At 39.1% G+C, this 25,901-nt stretch overlaps 1 protein-coding gene across 1 annotated transcript in view; it reads left to right on the top strand.

Annotated features, from left to right (window-relative positions):
* Window positions 1–15,655, top strand: part of mad1l1 (mitotic arrest deficient 1 like 1) — a 66,296-nt gene extending 50,641 nt beyond the window's left edge. The window contains exon 18 of the mRNA XM_061054873.1: window positions 13,456–15,655. Within this exon, the coding sequence (XP_060910856.1) occupies window positions 13,456–13,605 (150 nt within the window). The 3' untranslated portion in view covers window positions 13,606–15,655. The remainder of the gene's footprint in view (window positions 1–13,455) is intronic.
* Window positions 15,656–25,901: the final 10,246 nt, after the last annotated feature.

The raw sequence follows: 25,901 nt of genomic DNA, 5'->3' as shown, positions 1-25,901 counted from the left end.
AGAAAGGAGAAGTAGAGAAACAGTAACTAACACAACACTTAACACTTACCAAAGGTAAACACTGTGTGTGTCAGCTGATGATGGCCACAGCGTTAACACTGATAGTGTGAATACATTAACTTAACATCTGCCAGGCATAACGGAGCATCTGCTTCAGGCGTCATGCCGTAGTTTCTGTGACTCAGCAGCGTGGAGTGCATGTTTACATCTAATAGGAATGTACAGTCAGCATTTTCTTTAGTTTCAGTTTCTCGCAGGCCTACATCTTGATCATCGGCAACTGGCACTGATGTTTTCTTCTTTTTGTTCATTGATGCGGTTAGCAAACTGCTTTCAGATGTGCAAAAACCACCGTCTGGCAGTAGAACCGCATTACAACCAGGCACTGGTAAAAAAAAACAAAAAAAAAAAAACATTATTACTTGTATGAGACAATAGTTGCATAAAATATTTGAATATCATGACCCATCCCTAAAACACAGACATACATTTTATCTTCTTCATTAAAACAATTCACAAAGTAAACTTTTTAGATTTTGATCCAAACCATTGCACAATTTACAGTTATACATGTCTTTACACGCAAATAATATATTAAAGATTTTGAGTACTTTCTGTGTTATCTCATATTTTTTTTAGGGTGGAAAATATTAAACTGAAACCCTTTTTGTGGAGAAAAAATATTATCATTACGTATGACTGGTGAGACTTACATTACCATTTCAATGATTGCATCCCTGGCTTTTAGTTTTGACTGGCTGTATTCATCCCATTTAGGTTATCAAGCCTCATGCATGGACACTGTGCCTACTGTACTCTTTCTGGAAACAGAGTTAGTGCTGAAGCTCTGTAGTAGAACTATTTATAGCTCGATCTGATCACACAAGGTCAGAGCAGACTTCAGACCAACAGAGGTATAAAAAAAAATGCTGTCTTGATATTGCTGAGTTGTTGTGAAGGGAGGAATATGTGTGTTCTGAGCGCTTACTTTACAATTTGTTGGGAGCAATAAAGGATTTTGCGTTATTACTGAATATCACTTGGATTCTTTGTCTTCATTTCTGCCATACGTTGGCTCTCTTCAAAAAACATATTTGCGTATGTGGTGTGCACATGCATGAGATTTTGTGCATGGGTCTACGACAGAGTCAGGAGCAGTTACATGAATATGAAACAACAACAAAAAAGATGGATGAGTGGATGTCTGGGAAAAGAAAGAAGGCATGCTGGGACTGAATTTCACTTTGCTCACTGACTGAAACAAAACATTCACTGATGTATCGCTGATAGCTATGAAGACAAACATGAGCAAAGCACTAATAAACAGTAAACAACAAGACTGTTGGGAATACAAGAGTGAATAGATGAGCAGCTTTTTTTTTCCTGTGGATGTGACTTTGTGTGCTTAAACCTTCAGAGAGAAATCTTAGGAGTTGAAATCCCCAGGAAAGAAAGAAAGGATGTTGACTCTGATTACTCCTGACTGTTTGCTGTCCTGCATGCCCTCAGGGTGTGTGTGTGTGTGTGTGTCTTGTCTTGGCATCACTTTCTCCTCTCGTCGGTGTGTGGAACATATGTCTGCTGTCTCCATGGTAACGTGATACATCAGAACCACACAAAGGTCCACCTGAGGTCATGAATATTCCTGATCCACTGCAGCTCTGTCTCTGACTCTTAGCAGTTCACACGTTACCGCTGACTCCATGACCTAATCACTCAATCCTGTCAGCCGCAGGATTTATAAACAACCTTGACATTAAGATAAAAAAAGAAAAGAGACAACTTTGATCAGTTGACTTTCGTGTATCAAGATCTGTTTGCACTGTTTGTGTACATAAAAGTGAAGTGAATTGCTCTACCCTTTTTTTAAGTGATCACAAACTTCCACGTTAAAGCATGTTTAGTGTTTACAGATTTTGAGGAGTACCAATGATGAGATGCAAAAGGCCTTTTGTAGTTTAAAGCGAGCTTTGTGAACTCTTGTGAATTGCCTCAAGTGATGTCACCTGTGGCTGAAGGTTAGTGTTTGTAAAAAGAAAGGTTCTGGGGTTTGTCTGTGCTTGGGATAATAAGCTCGAGGCCACATTCGCTGCTACACCGTGTTTGTGTGTAACACTCCTTGAATCCGTTCTGATGTGTCAGATGGAGGATAGTTTTGGTAAGTTACTGCCTCACTTTGGCACTCCCTGTGATCCAAATGAGTATAAGCTAACAAGTCCAACAACTTGCATGTGTGGAACAGTAATTCTAGACCAAAAGAAAGTTTTGAAAGTTCAGCAGTTGTTGTTGCCATCCGGCTGTAGCATACGAGTCGCTTAGCACAGTTAGCACATAGCGATGTAGTGTTGTAGTACTCGGTCTTGAGACCACTTTTTGAAGGTCTCAGAATCAAAAGCATTTTTACGCAGCCTTTCCTCGGCCTCAGACTAGGAGGACTCCGGATTGTAAAACAAGACCGGTCAACACCACCGGGCTATTTTCCATGTCATTACTGTGATGAGAAGGAAAATGCCCCCTTCTAAAAGAACAAATAACTTAAATTCATTTGTAGTTTGGTTTTAATGCCCTAGTTATGGCCACAACCTTGGTGTCGCCCTGCCTTGGTCTTGACTCTGTCTCGATCCCTAAATGTTTCGGTCTTGTCTCTGTCTCAGAGCACTCCGGTCTCGTAAACGTCTTGGTCTCAGTTAGTGTGGTCTTGACTACAGCAATACAGCAATGCCAAACTCATATTAGGTAGTGGACCGGATTTGTTTGAAAGAGAAAAAAAAAACTCAAGGGAGCAAGACTAATTTGTGCCAACTTCTATATGACCCAACACATGGATATAGGAGCTGCTAGATGTATTATTTAAAATCAGTGATGTCTAACTCATTCACAGGGGGAGTGAAAAGTAATTTCAGGGTCTAACTTTAGGGCCGATTAGCGTTAACATTTATTGAACAGACCATTCTTTCATCAGAAGTAATATGACCAACTATTCATCCAGAGATATATGAACTTACCTGCTCTTAAGACATCTTCTGAAGTTCATCTGAAGTTTAGAATAAACCAAGGATATTGAAAAAAACAAACAAGAGATTGAATTTAAAATGAGACACATTTTTCACTGGGTCATTTCCATGATCATAAAGTGACCTCTGCTCTTATGTCCATTTGCCCCAGCCTGATGTTTGGCATCTTTTGTGGCTAGATTATAAAATGCTCAGCTGTGGAAATACAGAATGAAGTGTATGCATTAGTGAGAAAGTCCTGTGTGAGGTTTTGCTGAACTTCTTTACAGAGTAAAGTTGCTCACACAGGTCTGAGCTTCAAACTTTATGTGGAGTTGGGACATGGTTTCAGGGATGAAGTGTGAGAGCCGTGCAGCCACAGACTCATACTCTACCTTGACTGTGCTCTTACAGTGAAGTTCTATCAGCTCCATGTGGATGTTTACAGATGCTCTGTCTATGTCAAATGTATATTTAGTATATCAGTCGGACACAGACGGGGTTTTAACTTTATAGGTTTAATTTGATTTAGAAATAAGATCTTCTTGTGTTTTCCAAGTGCTGTTATAAAGTGAGTAAACATACTTTACATGTGATTCAATTTATTCCTTACACAGAAGTCTAAAAATGAGCATGATTGGTGCACTTTTTGGTTTATGTATTTTAATACTGGGGGGCATGTGCACCATTCAAACGATCTTAAAATCAGGCTTGAAACCTTGTGCTTGAAGAATTTCATGGTAACCTACGATTTGGGGATTAATTGTCGTTACACCACTTGGTTAGTTCAACACACATTTCACAAGCTGAACTCATCTTAAAATCTGCGATGTCCCATGAAGGCAGTGTCTGCTTAAAAATATTTCTGGTATGCCATACAACAAGGTAAACTAACTGCTGTCAGATCACTTTGCTCCTACTAATACATGTCATGAAAAAAAAAATCAACCATGTACATTATGAGTACAGTTGTAGCCATAAACTGCAGGAGGTGCTTATAATAAAAACAAGAATGTATACACCATGTTCAACATTTAACCTAGTGGAAAATTCCACTAAAATGAATGTTGATAGAGTAGCTACACATCTAAAATAGAATATGTTTCTTTTTCACAAACAACAGAGCAGAACTAAAAAGTGATGACTGTGCGTCTTTCTGAGGCTTTGAGGAAGAGGAATGGGTTCAGAGATTCCTTCAAGCTGCATTACACATCTGCCTTGATCCTAATTTAACATTAAAGTGTTAAAGAGACATAGAGCGCACTACAGTTTCACATTTGTTCAGAAATACTGACCCATTGATGAGCTCTTAAAACTCCAGCAGCTAAATCTTGTGTAACAGCCCCGTTTTGTTATGTTTATTACTTATCTAAAATGCAAACTGCACAACATTTTTTTGCAATAAGTTCATTGGTGAATGTCACACTGCATACAAATAGCATGTTTCCTCTTCAGTTGGGATCTGTTGCTTGGAATTTGAATGGTGCTGTATGGACGGACGGGTCAGACTACATGGAGGTCAGCACAGTGTCACTCTCTACTTTCACTAGCAGATTAATGACCTGTCAAGTGGCATCCAAAGCAGAGGGGGATTGGCAGATTTGGATTTTTTTTTTTTCACTCTTAGACTAAAGGATTCACGATTTTTTTAAAACCACAAATTTGAACCAGGACAAAAATACATGAACTTTTTCAAGTAGTACAGGTTTAGCTCAATTAGTAAATAAAGCATGCCATGTACAGAGGCTACGGTTCTTGTCCCACTGGTCGTAGGTTTCCACTTCCATTCCTGATGCTGTTTTGTGCATGTTATCAACCTCTCTCCCTCTCCTCACTTTTCCCGTTACTATATAGCTGTTCTCTCAATTAAAAGCCATAAAGCCCCAAAAATAATCTGAATCAAAAGTTGTACATATAAAAAGCAAAGTAGTTGTTGATGGTGTTTCTGGGAACAACAGTTAATGCCCTTCAAGTTATGAAAGCACAGTTATGAGTTTTCTTTGGATCTGAAATGTTCAGCAACTGAAGGAAAAGATCAGAGAAATCTCAAATAAACAAAACAACAAAGAGTTCTTTGTTCTACACAGACACATGTTAAGTTTAGAAGTCTCTGTTATCGATAACAGGAACTGATTCCATGTTTTATGCATTCATGCAATTGAGAATCAGGTTGATGAGTCGGTCCGTTTTTTTTTTTTTATCAGACTGCACACAAAGGAGTTCTCTGTTAGATGTTTGTTGTCATAAGTCACCCATTGCTCAGACGCATGAACAATGCTTTAAAAACAAACAGTAAACAAAGAGCTGATTAGAATATAAATATGGATCAAATTGCTGTTGCTTTAATTACTATTTAGTCGAAGCTCTGCTCTCCCTGTAATCTCTCTCCTCTTTCTGTCTCCGACATCCCTCTCCTGGCTGCAGAAAAATGCCAAAATCTGCATTTAAATGGAAAGCTTTTCATCTGCATAGTTCTGATTATTCAATTAATTTGCCTTTTCCCAACTCAACTAATCAGCAGCTTTGCAATGCATTAGAGTTTCTAATTGGGAATGCTGCTGCTGTTTGTGGAACAGTCCAGTACAGTATGTGTTTGGAATCTGAAAAGAGGCTAACTAGCGAATGAGACATGAATATGATTGAATTGAGGATAGATCTATGCTGCGGTCGGCAGGGAGAACAAGACAGAGAGGGTAAGACGTGAAGAAAAGTCCTCTCATTAGCGGTGGAGAACAGAGACAGAGGTCAACTGATGTGTGACCTGCAACTCACCACTTCAACATGGAGCCATACATCACACAACGTCCGGGGGCTTCGGTTTTAACAATAGAGTCCTAAAGACCAGAGCGGTGCAGAATGTCATGTTAGTGAGGACAGTGAAGCTGTCTAAAAGCATTTCACATGTTTCTTAAAAAAAAAAAAAAAAAGGCTGTGAGAGCTGGAGTATGAATTGTGTGGGAGTGCTGATGAATCTTTATCTTTTCAGTCACATTACGCATCCTACCAATCACTGTAACACATAATTGAAACAGTTCATCAAATGGAAATGAGAATACAGAGATCGTTTCCAAGTAGCAATTTGAAAAAAAAAAAAGAAGAAAAAAAAATCCCTGTTTCAGCCTGGGGGTCTCAGAGTGGCATGACAAAGAATATATATTAAAACAAAATCAGAGGATTGTACTTTGTAAGCTGGATGCATTTTTTTATTGAAATGGTACATTTACTGCCATCATATTTCATTCTTGTGACAGAATTGATTGATTGATTGATGATAGATTTGATTAAATTATTGAAGACGCTTCTCTTAAGCTGTATAAAATCATTTCACAATCACAAATGTCACTCAAGCATGAATAATTAAAACACTTAAGCAGATCGACAACTGGATTGATCGTCACAGTGTGCGATATATTTTGTGTAGTGATAACCTGCAGAGTCTGTTTGTACAGACATTTGTGTTGTTCTTTTGCAGCAGTCCACTTTTTTTTCACAACTTTGTTTACCAGAACATGTCCTTAATGTTACAGTTCTTTAGTGTTGCGTCTTTCACTGACAGAGTTATGAGGAAGTGCATTCATGAATATTCAAAAGAACTGTTTTTCAAGGCTACATTTAGAGGCTACTTTTTAGGAGAGAAACATATATTGTATCTATTTGTATTTAATGGATCACAGGGTTTTCTGAACAGATGGGTTTTCAGTATGTGATGGGAATGTGTATCTCAGCAGTTCCAGTTTTCAATGGGGAGATTCTAAACTCAACACTACAGGGTGCACCACAAACATCAGCCTTTTTCTTCAGAGTGCTTTCATCCCCATCCTATTGGTTGCTTCAGCATAGATATATATCTAAAAAAGAACGTGTGGCTTACATGTGTGCATACATTTGTTAAAGAAGCCGGAATAATTAGTGTAAACTTCAGCAAACTTTAATTACTGCACATTTGCACGGAGTAGCTAATTTTTCTTGTCATCTGATCTGACTTCAAATGTCAGATGTTTATTTCAAATGCCATTCCAATAAAAAAAATCCAACATACCTTATGAAACTAAATTGATTAGTAAATGAAGCAGAAAGTATATGAAAAATGCATTTAATCCACAGCTTTGTTGGTAATTAAGTCATAATTTCAGTCTTTTTAAAGCAATAATATCAAATAGGTTTGTTTGTTCAAGCGTCTCAAGTGTTGGGATTTGCTTCTTTTCTTTGTCCAATGGAGCTGTGATTGAAATGGACTCTGATAATCAAAATAATAGTTGTATCCCTCGTAACAACACTGAGACAATTCCTGTGCTGTGTTAGGCAAAAAACAAACGAACAGTAATTCAACAATAGAAAAAGAAATATATAAACTGTTGGGGCAAAGCTCATTAGTAGACAACAACAAGTAGTGTTGCTTTTTATCTTTGCATTGAGGAGAACAGGCCTCAGTCATCGCTCTGAGCCTTTCTGTCTTTCATGTGTTTTTGTGGAACTATCTGAGGGTGGGTGTGCACCTCTTCTCTGACCCTGTCTTCTCTGGGAGAAGAGCGTGATTGTCATTCAGGCAGCAGGCAGCTCCCTGGTTGGATGAGGTCACTATAAAGCCCCACCCTGCATCTCAAGCCAGCAGGTATTGATTTCCTTTAATTGGATAGACAAATGAAAAGTGGCTAAGAATGGGATAGCTCGACTCCTCTCCATTGTTGAGGGCTGTCCTCTCGTGGAAAGTTTGTCTCGTTAGATTCTTACCCCTGATCTTTGGAGAAACACAAAGCCAATTCTCTCTGTGTTTTCAGGCTGAATGATGTTGATGACTTTGTAGGAGGAACCTGTCATAGGTGTGTTTACCTTAACCTCACCTTGTAGTTATTTTTCCTTTTATCTCACTACCTTCACAGAATGAGAGAAATCCCGTTGTTTTTCAAAAACAAACAGAATGGAGTTGCTTTCATAAAGGTCACATATTGTTTCAAACTAGTTTTAGAGAAGTGTGAATATTCAAATATGCATTGATAAGGTCAACATTTGAATAAAGCTGATTTAAAAAAAAAAAAAAAAAACCCTCCCCTGACATTTTATTAACGTCTTTTGAATTTCCCCTGCATACCCAAAGATATACGTGAGAACAAAATCTAACAAGTTGTTTTGAATGGGTCACACTCAAGGTTGCTTTGGTTTCAAATCTGCTTCGCTTTTAAATAGGCTTTTTGCCCCATGTGATTTATTTTTTTTTATATTAAGAAAACTATTTAGATTACATCATGTTTAATTTTAATCAAAGGGTATGAATGGGTTAAATCTGGACGTAGTGGGGATAACATGCACAAATTTAAACCACATAAAACAATTGGTGCCAAATAGTCAAGTTCTTCATTGTAATTTCAACCACCTATATGTGTACAGACCATGATGACAACAAGCGGTTATGTCACCATTTGTTAACTCTATCTGAAGAAAATAGTATTATTCTGTTGTTGTTGTTGCTGCAGCAGCTGGTCAGACAGATTTCAGTCAAAATGGTGAATCTGCTTGCAGTATAATCTGTTTAAATCTGTACAACCTTTGTTTAGCCACCTACGTGTATGTTTGTCTGTCTGCATACACATTTGGCCCCTTGAAGACTGAATGTTTCATGGGTGCACTGATGTTATATATCACACAACAAGGCCATTTACTTGGTTTGGCAAAACCGTAGAAGTCTTGCTGTCCTTGGCTCCAACAGGCTTTCATCAACTGACACACACACACACTCGTATATACGAATTCTGATCTCAAGACAAACTTGGGCAGAAGGCCCTTCAGACTGGACAGATTTCCATGGTAACCGCTTACAGTGGCTTTAAAAAAAAAAAAAAATGTATGTGTTCCATGTTCCCAGAGCCACGGCCATTTCTAGAGAGGCATGCGCGCAGACATGTTTGTGTGTGCGCCTGCGATGAGAGGAGCAGCCCGGGGATATGGCATACCGTAGCTTTCAGACAGCAGCTCAGGGACAGAAAACATCGGGGACTGTCAGGAAATAGAGCCAACGAGTGAGGCGGTTAGACAGTAGCCGTTTTCACATATGCACTCCGGATAATATCTAGATCATTGCAGGAGGACCGCTACGGAGATTCTTCTGACCTAGCTGTTCACATATGCTCCTCACAGCGGGGGACTTTCCCTGTCAGAGGGGAGGGGGGGAGGGGGGATTTCCTGAGGTAAGACGTGACGTAAATAAACAACGCGGAAGTAGCGGCCGAAGCAACAGAGTCCACTACACAACGTTATAATGAGAATATTTGCCTTTATCAGTGCTATGTGTAATCCAATGGAATGACAACATCCACAAAAGAGAGGAGAACAACATACTGACGAACAGAAAACATAATGCAGCCGTTTAATTACGTGCACGGAGATCGTAGTGGTCACGTGCAGACACTTTAGGCAGTCACTATATAAACGTCACTCGGGTCCCATTGGCTCGAGTTGAACTATCCGGACATATATATATATATATGTGTGTGTATATATATGCCGCGTTCAGACATCAGCTCACTCGGACTTTCTGCGGAAAAAATACTAGGGGTCTGGCCGGAGAAACCAAATCCAAATAGCCAAATCTCCGGGGTTTTTCAGGAGATTTCTGTATGTGTGAAAAGGGTTAGTGATAGACTGAAGATGTTATTAGAAAAGACTTTGGTTTGCCACATGTGAAGAGTTATACCTGAAGATGTTACCAGAAAGGTGTTGTTGTGAGGTGTCCTAATATATTTACTGAAACACGTCTGCTAAGTGGAAATAAGTGTTTCTGTGTCTGAAGAAGTCAGCTGAAAGTGTCTGAACGAGATGGATTTTGCTCCATTCAAATCATGTGCTTGTTTTTATAAATGAATGTCAAAACAGGTCAAAACAAAGTAGTCTAAAGATCTTAGAAAAAAATTGTTGGTTTCTAAGATCTTTTATTTTTTTATTGTAAGATCCATTATTTTGTATAAAGGCACTCGGTGGCTGCATCCAAATTGCCAAGTACTACTCAATCTGTCAGTAGGCAGTAGACAGTACCTACTATCCGTGCTGTATACTGTTTAGTACCTACTATTCAGTAGGCGCGCACAGTAGACAGATATTTGTTCCTACTTGGAAGTGGGGTCATTTACGTTACCCGAACAGGCCGCATTCACCCGTTTATTTTGTTTTTTTTGTTTAACTTTATTCAAGAAGAGTAAGGCGCATATACAGTCAGGTATATCACAAGTAAAAGACAGATTAAATAACTAAATAAAATACAGTACATAAAGGAAAGTACAAATGAAAGACAGTAATATACAGAATACAGTGTTTCCCCCCCCTGAAGGTCAAGTAAAAAAAAAAGATTTAAAGATTTATTTTTGGGCTTTTTGTGCCTTTATTGTAGAGATAGGATAGTGGATAGAGTCGGAAATCAGGGAAAGAAGTCATTTAAGGATACCTTTCTGATAGAAAAGGACAGCTGTCATTAAAAGTAACGCATGAACACCAAGATTCCTTCAAGTGTTTGTGTCGTTGTGTCGGCATGTCGGCTTGTCCCCACCCCCCCAACGCTGTAAACCTAGGGGAAACACTGGAATATAAAGTAAAATAAACCAATAAAGACGCATTTAAATAGTGAAATCATTATTTAAATGATTTAAATAATGAAATCATTATTTAAATAGAGAGAGAAAGGTTTTATAATAATGCAGACATTTGTTATATTTTTTGTTGTTAACTAAAAGTAGCGATTTCAGTCGGGACTTTAAATTAAGATTATATTAATCCATGCTCGTTTGTTTTGATTTGGAGGCGCACGTGAAGTGACGATTTATGTTTAATTTCGCACAGCATTGTGGGTGGTAAAATACAATTCATTTCCTGAAAGCACGCATCCGATCCATACTGCATGAAACCCAGAAGTTAGTATCCATACTGAAATGTTCAGTATACTGAGGTGGACCCAAAAAATGCATACTGAATGACCACGAAAGTTCAGTATACTGAAACTCCCGACTGAATAGTATGTACTGCATACTGAACTGTGACTATTCGGAAAGGGCCGGTGTCTCTTTCACTTCAGGGATGAAGGAGGTGTGTCTGAAAAGAGGATTTGTGTTTTGATATGAAATCTATTTTGATAGTCTCATAGTAAGCCTTTAATCAGGGCTCTCCACAAGCCCTGGACCCCACTTGCTGGCTACTTTTTCCAACTGGCTGACTACTTGTAAATCCCTCCACGCCCTCTGTACCTCTCTGACCTCCTACACCCACACACCACGTCCCGAAACCTCTGGTCATCAGACACTGGCCTTCTGTCCATACCTATGGAGAACAGGGCCTTCAGTGTCACAGCCCCCGCCCTTTAGAACACCCTCCCCTCAGACATCTTCAATGCCTTTGGACTCATTGAAAAAACTTCTCAAACACCATCTGTACTCGACAGGCCTACCACCTCCCTCAAATCTGTCTCTCCATCTCCCATCCTTTGCTACATGTCTCAGGTTTTGTTTTGATTTAGTTCTTTGTTTGGTCCCTCCACCATGTAAAGCATCTTTGGGTCCCTTAAAAGGTGCTATGTAATTCAATACATTATTATTATTCCACATGTGTATGGAAGCCCTGCCTTTAATGCATAATACTTTTACATCTGATACATTTTCCAAAATGAGCCAATTACCGTAAAGACAGGAATACAAATTTAAACATGAAAACACCACCATGGCAGGATATCACAGGGGTCTGATGGAGGAAGTCGTTTACGAGGTAACCATGACAAATCCAGCTGCAGACCTTTGCTGAGTGTCATTCTCTTTTTTTCCCCTCCTGCCTTTGTCCATCAGCTGTTTACTTAAAGAAACAATAATTGCTTGAAAACATTTACAAAGTAAAGCTCATTCCACTGATCCACTTCCTCTTTAGGCAGTATGAAGAAAATGAATGTTATCACACAGCAATTTCTTTCAAGTATTAGCTCAAACACCCCCCCTTCTCATTCATTCCCACAGCTCCCTAGACAAAATCTCCAACATCTGAGGGTTGGGTGATGTGATGTCTTTTTTTTTTTAGATACAAGACTTGATATCAATGGCATTGCCCACATCAGAGTGAATATGATTTTGCTTATACTCCTGTGGCTCAGTGTGAAAGATGTCTAAGATCTTCTCTTTTTTTTTTGGGCAGGGGGGTGCAGAAATACTGTTTTTTCTCCTGAATGCAAAGCAAGATGACTGCTATGGTCAAAGATACTGCAGGATGACGATATAGGGACCAGTTGTATGTTATTCTAACTAAAAGAAAAAGTCAGTAATATTGAGTTTCTCTGTAAGAGGGCTCTATTAAAGCAACATGACTCAAGTACTCTTGTTATTTGAAAGAAATTCCAGCTGATGAACCAGATGAAGTCTTTTGAAGTGTAAAAGAACATGAACGTCCGCTGCTTTCAATCAATTAAACCCAAAAACTTTTCTCAGCGGCTCTCTGGCTTGACGTCAGCTTCGATTTGAAGCTACTGTAATGTCGGCACTTTTTTTTTTTAATACGTTTTGCTCAGAAAAAAAAATACAACTTAAAAAAGAGCAAGTCATTCTGAAGAAATTCTCTCAAGCTCTCTCCTCTGCTTTTAGCCGCAGGTTTAGCATTGTGCAGTCAGCTTGCAAATGTCATTAGTTCAGTTATCCCCTGCTGTCACCCTTTAGAGATTTGTGGATGTTCACACAAAAGTGAACAGCTGAGCTCACCTCATCCGGATGTGTGTGAGGAAGCACACTAATTGGTTTATCAAGTAGGATTTACTTCTTTTTTTTTTAAAGCTTGCATCATCTATATGTCCCAGTGTTGGACTGCTGAAGTTTATCAGATTTCCAAACAAAAATGCTGATTTTTCAGAATTAATATTCATATTTAAAGTGTCCATGTAGGAAAATAACAAAGTGCAGCATTAAATCTCTCTGTTAATCTTCTTCCATTCTTTCTTTTGTCCTCTAATCTCTATTTTCCCTTCACCAGCTGTTCCATAAGCCTCCTCCAGAAAATTATCGAATAAAAGATCTGTTTCTCTTCCACACATTGACACAGGACATTTGTCAGACGTCTCCATATCTTCCCGGCGTGTCTTGGGACTCTGCTCCTCTCTCGCTACCTTCCTCCCTCCCTGCGATGCTTTAATTACTTCATCCCTCGTTTCTCTCCTTATCCCTTTCTCCTTCACTCCACTGCCCCGAGCTGCTCCTCATTCCTTTTAATTAATCCACACAGATTTAGACACCTTCACCCTGCTGTGAATGCGTACACACACACAAACACTACACAACACAACAGACACTTGACAATCCCCTGTGGACAATAACTTTAAGTGATCTTGCTTCACTTTGAAAGTTTGCCTGTGGAGATAGAAGAAGTGGGAAACCTGACTGTTATTCTTTGATATTGTGCATTGATTTTTGATGTCTGTGTGTTTATGATTTTATGTGTGTGTGTGTGTGTGCAGAGCTCCAATGGCAGCATGCAGCTCATGGAAACCGAGTTCTCCAAAACTCTGGATGAGATGGTGGCGCTTCATCTGCATCACCAGAAGAGCCTCCCAGCATTCCTCTCAGCTGTGACTCTTGATCTCTTCAGCCGACAAACCACAATCTGAAGTAATCTGACACCAACTCAGACACTGGGTTGACAAATTTCTCATGGGATTATGATGATTTTTTTTCCTGTTTCTTCTTTTTCTTTCTCATCCGACATTCACACAGCGTAAGAAACTCGCTGGTGTTTCTCAGACTCTCTGACATGAACGGTGCAGTCGGTGCTGTGCTTTGGATAAAAACACCTTGTTTTGTGGAAAGCTTCTATCGTTCACTTAGGCTTAGACAGCAAACTTCATATCTCTATTTGTTCTCTGAATATTTCATCAATAAACTTTTTTTAAAAACATTTTTCTGAACACCAGAACAAGGTTGTCTTTAAGTTGAAGCACATATGCCCATTTGTCTGTGGAGTTTTCTTTTTGTTTGTTTTTTTTTACAGTGGTTTTGTGTTTCTTTGGATCTGCAGAAGATGTCTTTTGCGAGGCGAGGTCTTTGGTGTACATTCTGCCTTTACTGCTTTCTCTCTGGGACCTTTAAATAAAAGGCTTTGCAGACAGTCGATGTTTTTGGGTTACAGCTAGTCCTAACCAGGAAGACATGAAATCCTCTAAAATACAAAATCTTTTTTTTTTACATTCTTTTACAGAGTTAATCAGATTTTAAAGCAGTTATCAACAGTATCCTATTTAGTTATGTCATTTTATTTATTTATTTTAAATCATTTAGTTATTTGAATCAATACAGTATGTGTCTTGATTTGCTAAAGAAAAAGTCTTGAGAGGTTTCCCGCCCTCGTCTCTCCCATAGGGTGTCATGTTAGGGCGCGGTCACACTGGCCATCTGTTACGTGCCGTACTCGAGCACGATTGGCCCCCCGCTGCGCCATTCCCACGCTGGCCGGCACGGCCCACGATGACACTACACAGGATTATCCGTGCTTAAGCACGATTACCTCTTGTACATAACGTCGTAATACAACGCATGCACGCTTTATGTTATTATGAAGCGTGCTCAGTTAACATAGTCAGAGAGAGAGAGAGAATCATCACTCTTCTTGTTGGGACTTTATTAAGCTGGTCTGTAATCATTTTAAATGAATATTAGAACAGAAACACATTAGAATTGTGTGGAGCTATTCTAGATAAAAAAAACTCAGATGGAGAGAAGTCTGTTCGCAAAATGCAAATGCAGGTAATTTTGTTCTGTTGGATAACCTCAAAATCAAAACACATATGACTGTCACTTACAGTACTGTTAAATAAAGATGAACAGAGACACTGCTGAACAACATTTTTACTTGGGGCTAGAAAACCAACTTCTTACATGAAAACAGTTTTACACAGTGTACACATTCTCCTCACCTACTTGATACATTTTTATTGGTATATTTTAAAGTCATCAAACAAAGCTAAAACACTGACATTCATATTACCATGGATGCTAAACTGTTTAAAAAGTAAAAAACTCAAAATGTTTTTTTCTTCCCGTTAATACATGGAAAAAGTGCGTGGATATGAATTGGATTTTTTAAAAACAACAATCATTGAATATCCCCTGCATTGTAGTTGGTTTTGATTGTGCCTGTGTGCATTGGTACGAGTACAAACACCAGATTAGACCAGAGAAATATTAGGCAGTAATAAAAAGTAATGGCACAAGCACACATGGGGGTGAGGAGGCAGCAAGGGAGCAATCCAATAAAAGTGAGAAACAAAAGGAAGTGAACTGAGAATAAAACCACTTATCACAGCCGTAATATAAGATCTCCAGCTGAGGCAGCCGTATGTCTCAAGAGAAAACATATTCCCCTCTATGGTACATGCCACATACTGTCCTTGTTTTTTTTATACTGTTTCTTTTCTCCACACACTCATTACTTTTCACAACACAGCACATCCTCTGCACACTCTGCAGCTCTCACCTAGAAGTGATATTTTACAGGCTTTCATATGAGCTGTGCAAAATAAACAAAAACAAACAAGCTCCTTCTGCACTGCCTGATGAAATAACGATATATCATTTTTGTCAGCATCTGATAAGATAACTGTATCCTCTTGATGTTTAACATTTGAATTTCCACTGTAATAAATAAAGCAAGTGTGGAACTGACCTGACTTCTTCTATAAACTATATTTATATAAATGTTTACCTCTGTTATCACCCCTCTGGGGGACGATAGCATAGTTATTAACAATGGAGTTAAATTGTGCAACAGAGTGTGAAAGACAGGGCTCAAATCAATATAACAACAAGAACACACTTTACTTAGAATGATTAACTCTCTAAGTCAAACCAAATCAAATAAAAACTTAATTAATCCAAACTAACCACATCAAACAACTAAAGAACCACACCCCTAAACCTATTGCAACTAAGGGCGCGCTCACAGTTAGTTAGTTAGCTCACCTAGTTGTCCAGTTCCCCCGATTGTCCCCCCTCCCCATTCCCCCGCTGGCCTGTACTCACTGCTCCAGGACTAACCGGGCCTGAGCACGGTTACCTCTTGTAGCCTACATAACGTCTCAATAAAACACATGCATGGCTTTACGTGAAAGGTGCTTAGTTTACAAGCCAGGCGAACTCAAAAAAATAAAAAAAAGGGACGCCTGGTCAAGTCTGCGCCTGTAGGACTGCATTTACTGACTTTATGTCTTATTTTGAGTCGTTTTAGACAGATAAAGCCATAACACTCCGGGATTTCTCGATAATGGAAGGCTATCCACGTTTCTTGCCTGAGCTTGTGCTCGTGCATGTACTGTACCATGCCGAACCACATCTTTTCCAAGCTACCAGGGCTAAGAAAGTGTACTGTGCTTGAGCACGGATCGGAGCACTCACACTCGTCAAATGAACTGGACTTTGAGGGTGAAGCATGCTTGAGCACGGTACTGATTCCCTAGACTGAATGCGCCCTGGCAGACAGATAATACTAAACTGAGTGCATGTGAGATCCGAACATAAATATTTGGCCCGGTCCGAGGTGAAAAACTGCGCAACAAGAGCTAAAGAAAGAATCCATTATAACAAGTGCTGTTTATAACAATTATCACACGCAAACAATCCAAAGGCTATAATTAGCGTGAGGCACAGAAGCGAGCTGATCTGGAACAAAGCTGCATCCTGAATGATGAATGCCCAAGCAATTGCAGGGGGAGTCGATGGGTGCACTCCTTTTTTTGGTGCATCATTCTGTGGCTTCACAAAGATCAGGTTTCACCAGCCAACAGCACAGGTGTACTGAATATGTAGCCTAAAAGACATACAACTCGCTTATGCACTTCGGTAAAGTTAGAAATATATTCACAGATTCGGCTTTCCCGGATCAATAACTCATCAGCGGAACATTGCTTTTACAAAACCGACACCTCTCTGCAATCACAACAAGATAGACTGCGAGCTACATTCGTATTTACCTCAAAACGAGCCGTCCTCCGCGCTGGGGAACTTGCATTGGCCTCTACGCAGAGCCGGCTGGTGCTCGAATGCGCAGGGACCGTCTGCAAATTGCAACACCGAAAAAATATGATACAGAAATATTCAATAACTTCACCCAGGAGAGGTGTAGTGTCATGAAAATCATTTAACACATATGTGATCTCACTACATTTCTCAGATTGGAAAATAATACTGAAAAAAAAATGTAGGATTTTTTTAGTAGTCTATAAATAGCCCAATGTTTAATAAAATCCCTTTTGTAAGGTGTAGAGTAAACAAAAAAATCCCATTATGAATAAATGTCCTCCTGCTCTATAAACTACATCACATTGCTTTGGATAAAGGGCTTTCATGTAATTTCAGTGATTTTCTATCATTAAAATAAGTAATAAAATAAGTAATAACTGTACTATAACATGTTGTAGTGCCATCAAACTCACAGCACACATAAACCATCTCATCTTGATTATACTACAACTCTTAGTTTGGTAAAATGTGCATAAATGTAATTTTTGTGATTTTTATCATTAAATTTGGTAATAAAATAAGTTATTGTTACGTTCGCCTAGATGGCTAGGGGATGAGGGGAGTAACAATAAATTATAACCCAGGGAAAAGAAATAGGAACTAAATATAAGCAAAGTTTAAAAGGATTTATTAACAAACTAAAGCAGAATGTGCAACACAAAACAAGCTTCTTCTAAAAAACACCAAACAAAAGAGAAGCCAATCTAACACAATTCAAAACTGACAATCAAGATATGAACAATAAGGCCTTAATCAGAACACAATCCTTCCACAGAAGGATCACACTAAATTTATTGACGTCAAAGACACACGCAGTCCAACGACACACTGGCACTGGCAATCGCTGCCTTCTGTCTCCTGCTCTTTACAGTTTGCCCCTGATTAGTAATTAGCCACAGGTGTGGCTGGGCACTCTGAGGCTGAGGAGCAACACCTGGGGAGCACACACTGGAGAGAGAGAGAAAACAAACACAAAACTACGGCACGTAACCGTAATAACTGTACTGTAACATGTAGTGCCATCAAACTCACAACACACATAAACCATCTCAAACTAAGAGTTGTAGTATAATCAAGAGGAGATGGTTTATGTGTGTTGTGAGTTTGATGGCACTACAACATGTTATAGTATAGTTATTACTTATTTTATTACTTATTTTAATGATAAAAAGATCACTGAAATTACATGAAAGCCCTTTATCCAAAGCAATGTGATGTAGTTTATAGAGCAGGAGGACATTTATTCATAATGGGATTTTTCTTCACCCTACACCTTACAAAAGGGATTTTATTACATTTTTTACATTTATAACATTGGGCTATTTATAGGCTATTAAAAAATCCTCAATTTTTTTCAAAAGTATTATTTTCCAATCTGAGAAATGTAGTGAGATCACATATGTGTTAAATGACTTCATGACACTACACCTCTGCTGGGTGAAGTTATTGAATATTTCTGTATCATATTTTTTCGGTGTTGCAATTTGCAGACGGTCCCTGCGCATTCGAGCACCAGCCGGCTCTGCGTAGAGGCCAATGCAAGGAAAATATGAATGTAGCTCGCAGTCTATCTTGTTGTGATTGCAGAGAGGTGTCGGTTTTGTAAAAGCAATGTTCTGCTGATGAGTTATTGATCCAGGGAAAGCCGAATCTGTGAATATATTTCTAACTTTACTGAAGTCGCTTATGCTGTGACCTCCAACCTTTAAAACACAATATCCAGAAGCTGTGAGGAACTGTGATGACAGTTTCCCCTACCTTATTATTTTTTTTTCAATCACCTGGACTGCACTGCATTACAAGTGGAGATGACACAGTGAGGAAATATAAAAAGTTACTACAACACTGATGTAATTGATTTCCCTTGGTATTTTTCAAAATCGCTGATAGCACTCAAAGTTTGGGTAGCACTCATACTGCATTCAAATGGATTTGGAAATAAAAAAAACAGGTCACATATTTTTTTTTAGTGGACAATGCCTACAGAGAATGCCAGTAACAGATAATATAGATGTCCTTGATGACCTAAGTGAAAATCTGTTACACAAGTGGAAGCTAAAAGAATTTCTGTCCTGCTATTCCATCACACTTTTTATCTGATATCCCCACGCCATCCAGAAGGTCTTACCCGTTTGCTGTGTTCCTGAATCCAGAGGAAGGCTATGATATTAACATTAGAGCCTTCATCATTTTGTCAGTCAACTGTCTTTTTGCATTGCTCTGGGTCTTCTCTACTTACTCTCTAAACATGGTAAGTATTAGTCCAATTTTTGATTAAACCTTTTATTATTTTATGAGGCAAAATGATGGAGAGGGAGTTTGGCATAGTGTATGCCCCAACACTGTGTCACAGGAGCAATACCAGCTAGGATAACTGATTGGTTGGTGTAATGATTCCGTTAGTTTCTCCAGAGTACCATTGTGCTAAACATGGTTAAGAGGCCTCTGCAACAACGCCTTCGTGAGCGAGCAATGTCAATGGAGACTTCTAGAAGGGTAGATTGTTGTCAGTAGGGTCTAAACTGACAGCTAACCAAGATAACTCTTGTTTTTGTTTTTTTTTAGCAAAAAGTAGAAGCTGGCTTAAGTATTGCCAGTTCACATAAATATTTCTTCTTTTTACCTTGCAATCAATGCAGTGAAAGATACAGCGACTGCCAATTTAAAATACTCTCTCATCTGATATATTAAACCACTGTCCAGAGTTTTTAGCATCTTTTAAACCATTAAACCTGAGCATGTGTTACTCTATCTGGACTTCTTTACCATATTTCACTGTATCACAATTGCCTGAAACAAACCTCCTCTGACCCTCACTTTTTCATTGCAGTGCTGTTTTCTGTCTGAACGCCTACTAAGTGTGATTCAAAGACCTCTACCTGCCTCGACAAGGATACGAGGAGCCTCCTGAGAGCGGAGCCTGTAGGCGAGTCTCTGTTGGATGGGCCTGTACCAACTGGCTTGTTTGGCCTCAACATGAAGACATAACCTATGCAACCACCCACAAAGCTGTACAAGAACACATTGCCCATTTTATGCTGGGCACTTTTCTTCATACTGGCAGCTAGCAAGAAAAAAAATTGGCAATGAAGAAGTTAAATGTCACCTGTTTCTCTGCTATGATAGAAGGATAGGAAGGCCAGAGAATACAGAGACTGATATTCAATGAGAAGCAAAAAAACTCAAATATGGAAAGAGGTCCTGAAATCTGACTTGTCTGGCAAGCACATACACAAGCGGAGGAGATATTTTGTTCCAGGCCGTTTGATACAGAAAAGAGTTGCTGAGCTCCTTGAAAGATATTGTTAGAAGGTTTGAAGGAATACTTTGAGGACCTTTGCAGAGAATGCAAAGCAAGAATTTCATCTTTTTCTATTCTTCTTTCCCCCAGCCAGAATATCAGGACTCCTCTGTGAATTGTTGCGCTGACAAAATGGCCAAAAGCTTCAGGCTAAAAAGACAAGCGGTATTAAAACAGTATTATGATAGTTAGAAGTTTTCGCTCTCAGGTGATTTAACCCATGGTACATGGTTAGCTCCATTTAGCAGTGGGATGAACTGATGCATAAATAGTAGAACAAAAGTAGAGAAAACAAGTGCTTCAGTACAAAATAAAGAGACATTTTAATCGTATATATTTTATTCAGACATTAAATACTGTAGATAGTTCTGTGGATTCATTGGTGTTCTGTGGTGTTCATTATTTTGCACCAACCCCCTTGAAAATCCTTGTTCTTGTCAATTGTATTTCTGATTCTTAATGTTGTTAGATATCAAAAGAAATGGCCGTCTTCTTGATTGTCCTATGACTTCAACAAAGTCACAAAGAGAAGACCATTGTGTTTTCATCCATTTCATTCATATGTTTTTTTTTCCATCCCTGCCCCTCACTTACCCTTTTTATTCCTGGCCCTCCTCCTCTCTGCTCTTCCCACTTATTCCTCACTCTTTTATTAAGTCCTTTATCTTTATTTCATCAGCCCATCATCTCCCAGTCGAAACCAATTAGGACACCCCTTGATATCTCATTAACTTTAAATGAGGTGTATGAGTGAAATCGAAAAATACCAAGCTATAGAGCTTTATAGCTCTGCATCACAAATCAGATTTCAAAATCATAAACATATACCAATCCTCATCGAGTAGTAAACAATCAATTTTAATAGGCATGTTTTCACGAAAAGGCGGCAGATTTCATTCGAAGGCAGCACTAAATCTTTGGAAGCAATTTGTCTTCATGTTTAATTTATTAAAAAGTATAGGAGCGGCATTTCAGCTTTCTTTTTTTTCCACCATAAATAAATATTGATAAGTGTGGCCTGCTGGGAGAATATATTCCACTACAGATGAGAGTCCCCAGCTGGAAACCAGTGAGGCTTATGGGACAGAAAGAGAGGTGAGAGAGGATCTTTCACTTCCTTCTTTTATCTTTATCTCTTGTCTCTCCCTTTACCTTCCTCACTAAACTCTTCATCTGTTACCACTCACACAGGGAGCTGAGTATCTCTGTGAAGAGTTGTTCTCCCACCTCTTTCTCCACTCTCCTGCTCTCTCTCTCTCTCTCTCTCTCTCTCTCTCTCGCTCTCTCTCTCTCTCTCTCTCTCTCAATAAAACCCCAACAGAGATAGACTGTCATGTTTTAGTTCAGGTCTTGCTTTCTTCTCCTTTGGGTTCCAACGTGAGATGGAGCAGTATTGTTCTGTATTCACTGAGAAAGATGTGTGTGAGAGACAGTGTGACACAGTATTCATGTGGACATATAGAAAAGAGAGGAGGGGCGGCGGATGACTTCTTAACTCTTCTCTTTACAGTGTGACCTTTTTCACTCCTGTAGTCAGTCCTGCATTAACCTGAAGCAACTGTGGGGAAGAATCTCAAGTCTACATTTGCCACCCATGGACTTATTTTTAGATAAAAAGGTTTTCTAGCTGTTATAAAAACATCGGAAGCAACAAAAGAATAACACAAATATTGGAAAGAACAATCCAAGAGGCATGTTTCTAAAGGTTCAAACAAATGACCACATTTCTGGTTGAAGTCTGTGTTATATGTCCATACATTTGCATCGATTTTGCCCTTCTATGGACAATGACTTAAATGTTAAGTTTGATAATGAATTGGCACTCTGAGTTGGTTCTCATTTATAGACAGCAACGAGAAACACTAAAAAACAAAAACTACTCTGTGTGAAACGTGAGGATGTCTGGCCCAACAGACACTGCCTACCAAGTCATGTCGAAAATAGACTGTGCGTGTTTCTTGGCATAGCAGAGTGGAGAGCACTCCTGTGATGCGTTGCAGCGCTGCAGGTGGCAGTACAAACATTAAAGAGTGCCTGTTCTCATTAACAGTGAACGTGAGACTTTTATACTTTTTACACATGAAGTTGTGTTTCCAAGGCCTGTGAAGAGTCTTTGATGTGTGTATTCTTTTTTTAACTTGAATTATCATTTGAATTCAGATGTTATATTACTGTTTTTATCTTTTTTTACAACTCAGTGAAAACATCATTTCGTAACCCCCTGTCAAAGGTTATGGCCTTTGTATGGACATGAGTTGGGAGCAGTTTAACCAAAAATGGTCTGAAATGGTCTCATTTAAGTATCAGAGAGCCATGTGCAGGTTAATATAATTATTCGTTATTTTAGTCAGACAGTAATTTGTCTAATAGCACTATATCATCCTCTGTCTTTAATCATCTCATGGCTCAACATTTGATGATGGAAACAGCTGACTTGGCTGAGATAAAAAAAACAGCTTGACAAACTTGGATAGACAAACTTTGAGTTTACTTGAAATTTTCTGCAGACAAGTTTCAAAGCAAACATTTTTGAGATTCATTTCCTACCTCCCTGGCATCCTTTGCCTTATTACATTCCTCAGTTTTCAATAAAGTCAGCTTGTACAACCATACAACTTAAAATGAGTAATCTGATAAAGCAAACAGTCTTTGTTTGTTTTTGCCGGTATCATCTCATAATGCAGCTTTGAGTGCAGACTGAAAACTCTGAGGTGGAGATTTCAACTTAGTTCTGACATTGAGTGTTTAATACTTGACCACATTACTTATAATGACGACGAACTGTGTAAATAACAGTAAAATGTGAAATGTGGGCAAAACAATGGAGACTGTAAAGCTGAATTTGTTGTTTTTTTTATTTTCTGCTTGAACTAAGTTGCTTCTCTGTGTCCAACTCTGAAATGTCAGTTGTCAGCGTGCACTTGAAAACACCGACAGGGTGAGTTTTCAAAACACTCTGTAGGTGCTCCCCTCCTCATGATACTAACACAACTCTGACAAAACCTAAAGGTTAGGAACTGTTTGTTGTGATGAATTGCCAAACCCAACCACATTTCAGGTTCCTTCAAGTTGAGCTAAATGCTTTCCTGTCATGATGATAGCTGATATCTTAGGCTCTGTGGAAGTTAGAAAATCATTCAGGAAAAACATGAATTATTCACAAAAAAAGTGGACAGAAATATCATTAATTGGATCAGTAGAAATCTTAATCAGGGATAATGCATTGAAGAGGCGGAAAGGAACTTTTGAAGCTTTTAACAGATTTTTTTTCTCCTTATTGTAAGACAAACATCAGCTAAAAACAAAATTCAAGATAATTTAATTAAAAAATTATCTAAACATATTGATAGATAAATATTCAATATTGTTTTTTGTTTTAGAACAACATTAAAAAAAACTGTTACGCCCTTTAAAAATCCAGTATTATAATTATAATGTGGCCTCATTAGAAATTTGGGATATTTTCTGCCATTACCATCAGCCACCTCATGATCATTCTCTGGCAATAACAATAAGCCAAGGCTAATGGTGCAATGATGCACTCAGAGACGGTGCCAGACCAAGAGAACAAATTTGGAAGCAGTTGTTACGGGGCAAAGTTTACACCTCTGATGACGGACCTGCACAGAGCAGCTTCATTAACACATCTCTCTCCATTCATTATAACATTTGTGGAGCTGCTGCAAGTGCTTAATGTTTTGGCAAGTGTAATTCTCAACAGCCACTGCCTCTTATCCTCACTCCCCTACAGTATACATGTCTGTTCTGCCAGTGGAAAGTGCAGGCAGGCATGTCTCCTGGCAGATTCCAATATGGCTCGCCAGTGTGGGAGAGCGACAGTTTGGCTAATTAGAGCACTTTTAATTTGCACTGCCTTGATCTCTCGTCTAAGCCTCCTTCAATCCGGATACCTGTGTGCGTGTGCAGGAATGTGCGCTGTGGTGTGTTTTGTATATTTTCAGCTTGTTCTGTGTCACCTTGTGTGGTGATTTGGAAAGGTGAGAGAGGTTTAGGAAGGCTAAACGACCAAATGTCATCATTTAGCCTTTTACCCAAACTGTATCAATTGCTCTCTCTCTCTAATTTATTTGTGTTCTCTAGCATCATGTCTCCATGGCTTCATATCTCATCTTGTAATGACAGCAGCAGAGATTCAGGATCAACAACCTCCTTTTCTCCAATGTGACTTTTTCAGCTGGTGTCCTTGTTTTGAAACTAAATGCAATTGTCTTTAGTAAAAAGATCTTAGACTACATTACGTTTCTTCCCTACCCTGAGATTGTAACTGCTCGATGACTGGACTCTTTAGATATGAAAAAAAAAATTAAAAGGTTAGATACATTCACCAGGTTAAAGTGAGGATACCCGGCGTAACTGCTGACCTAATAACTCATAAGTCATGTTGTTCCCCTCTCAGCCAGCCGCGACCTTTCCACAGTGTTCTCTCACTTACACTGTACATTATTAATGCTGCTTGGCCTATCATTTGTATGTGTGTCTTTCTGTGTGTGCTGCAGCAAGATATAAGGCCCTCCATTTCTGAGGGTTGATTTTAATATGTATTAATACAGTGGTGAGAATGTTTCCCGTTATCAGCCTTAACATCATGCACTATCAAACCGCCTCCCTCTACAGGCTGTCCCACATTAGTGTCTCGATCTTTTGATAGAGACACCGTGTCTAATTCAAATTTTTAAAAGAAGGTTATTCCACAAAGACAACCCCAGGGGCTCTGAAAGAAATCAAAACTCTGAAAACGAGCAAAGAACCCCGTCTTTGTGCACTCTTTTATCTTCCTTAGCCCCTTATACTTAATTCTGTCTCCTGCTTCTTTCTCTTTTTTTCATTTCCCCTTTCCTTCTGTCCTCATATCTCTACTAGCCTCCATTCCTGCCGGAGGTGTCATTCTAAATGCCATTTGGAGAATAAAGGAGGGGGGTTATATTGTTTGTGCCTGGGGGGGGGCTTCTTTTTGTACTCAGGCCCACATTGATGTGAACAGCAATAGAGTGATAGGTGGAGATGTGCAGCACACATGAAAAAAGCAGATATTTTGGTCACCACTGCTCTGGCTGTGATGAGCTTGACAACTACTTGTGTTCAGAACGCTGACACGGAGGGGGGGGGGGGGGGGGGGGGGGTAAACTTGAGGCTCCTTCTCTGCTCTGCGTCAGACTGCTTTGATAAGAGCACATCTAGAAAGGGCAGCTCTCAACCATAGTGCTTCAAAACAAGACTTAATGTAGGTTCTCTTCCACTGTGAGCAGCAGTAATACCACAAGTTGTTTGGCTGCCCTTTTCAACCGCCCCACCGGGTACACAAGTGGATTCTCTCTACTTGCCGAGAGGGCTCTTTAATAAACTTCTTGCTCTGCGTCACCACTGGGTTATGTGAATTTCGGAAATATCACGAGTGATTGTTAAAGTAAAAAAAAAAACAGAAGCAGATCTTGACGTTTTTACATTTTTTTAACCATAGGTTCCCAAACTGCCATGCCAAGGACCCCCATATGGCATCAAGCAATGGTTGGGACCCCCTCTAGCACATTTTCAAAATATCTCTAACATTACGATTGCAAATATCAATAATTA

Source organism: Labrus mixtus, chromosome 2 (assembly GCF_963584025.1).
Source record: "Labrus mixtus chromosome 2, fLabMix1.1, whole genome shotgun sequence".
NCBI classification, from domain to species: Eukaryota; Metazoa; Chordata; class Actinopteri; order Labriformes; family Labridae; genus Labrus; species Labrus mixtus.
Note: the sequence above shows the minus strand (reverse complement) of the source record. Positions and strands in the feature narration are given on the sequence as shown.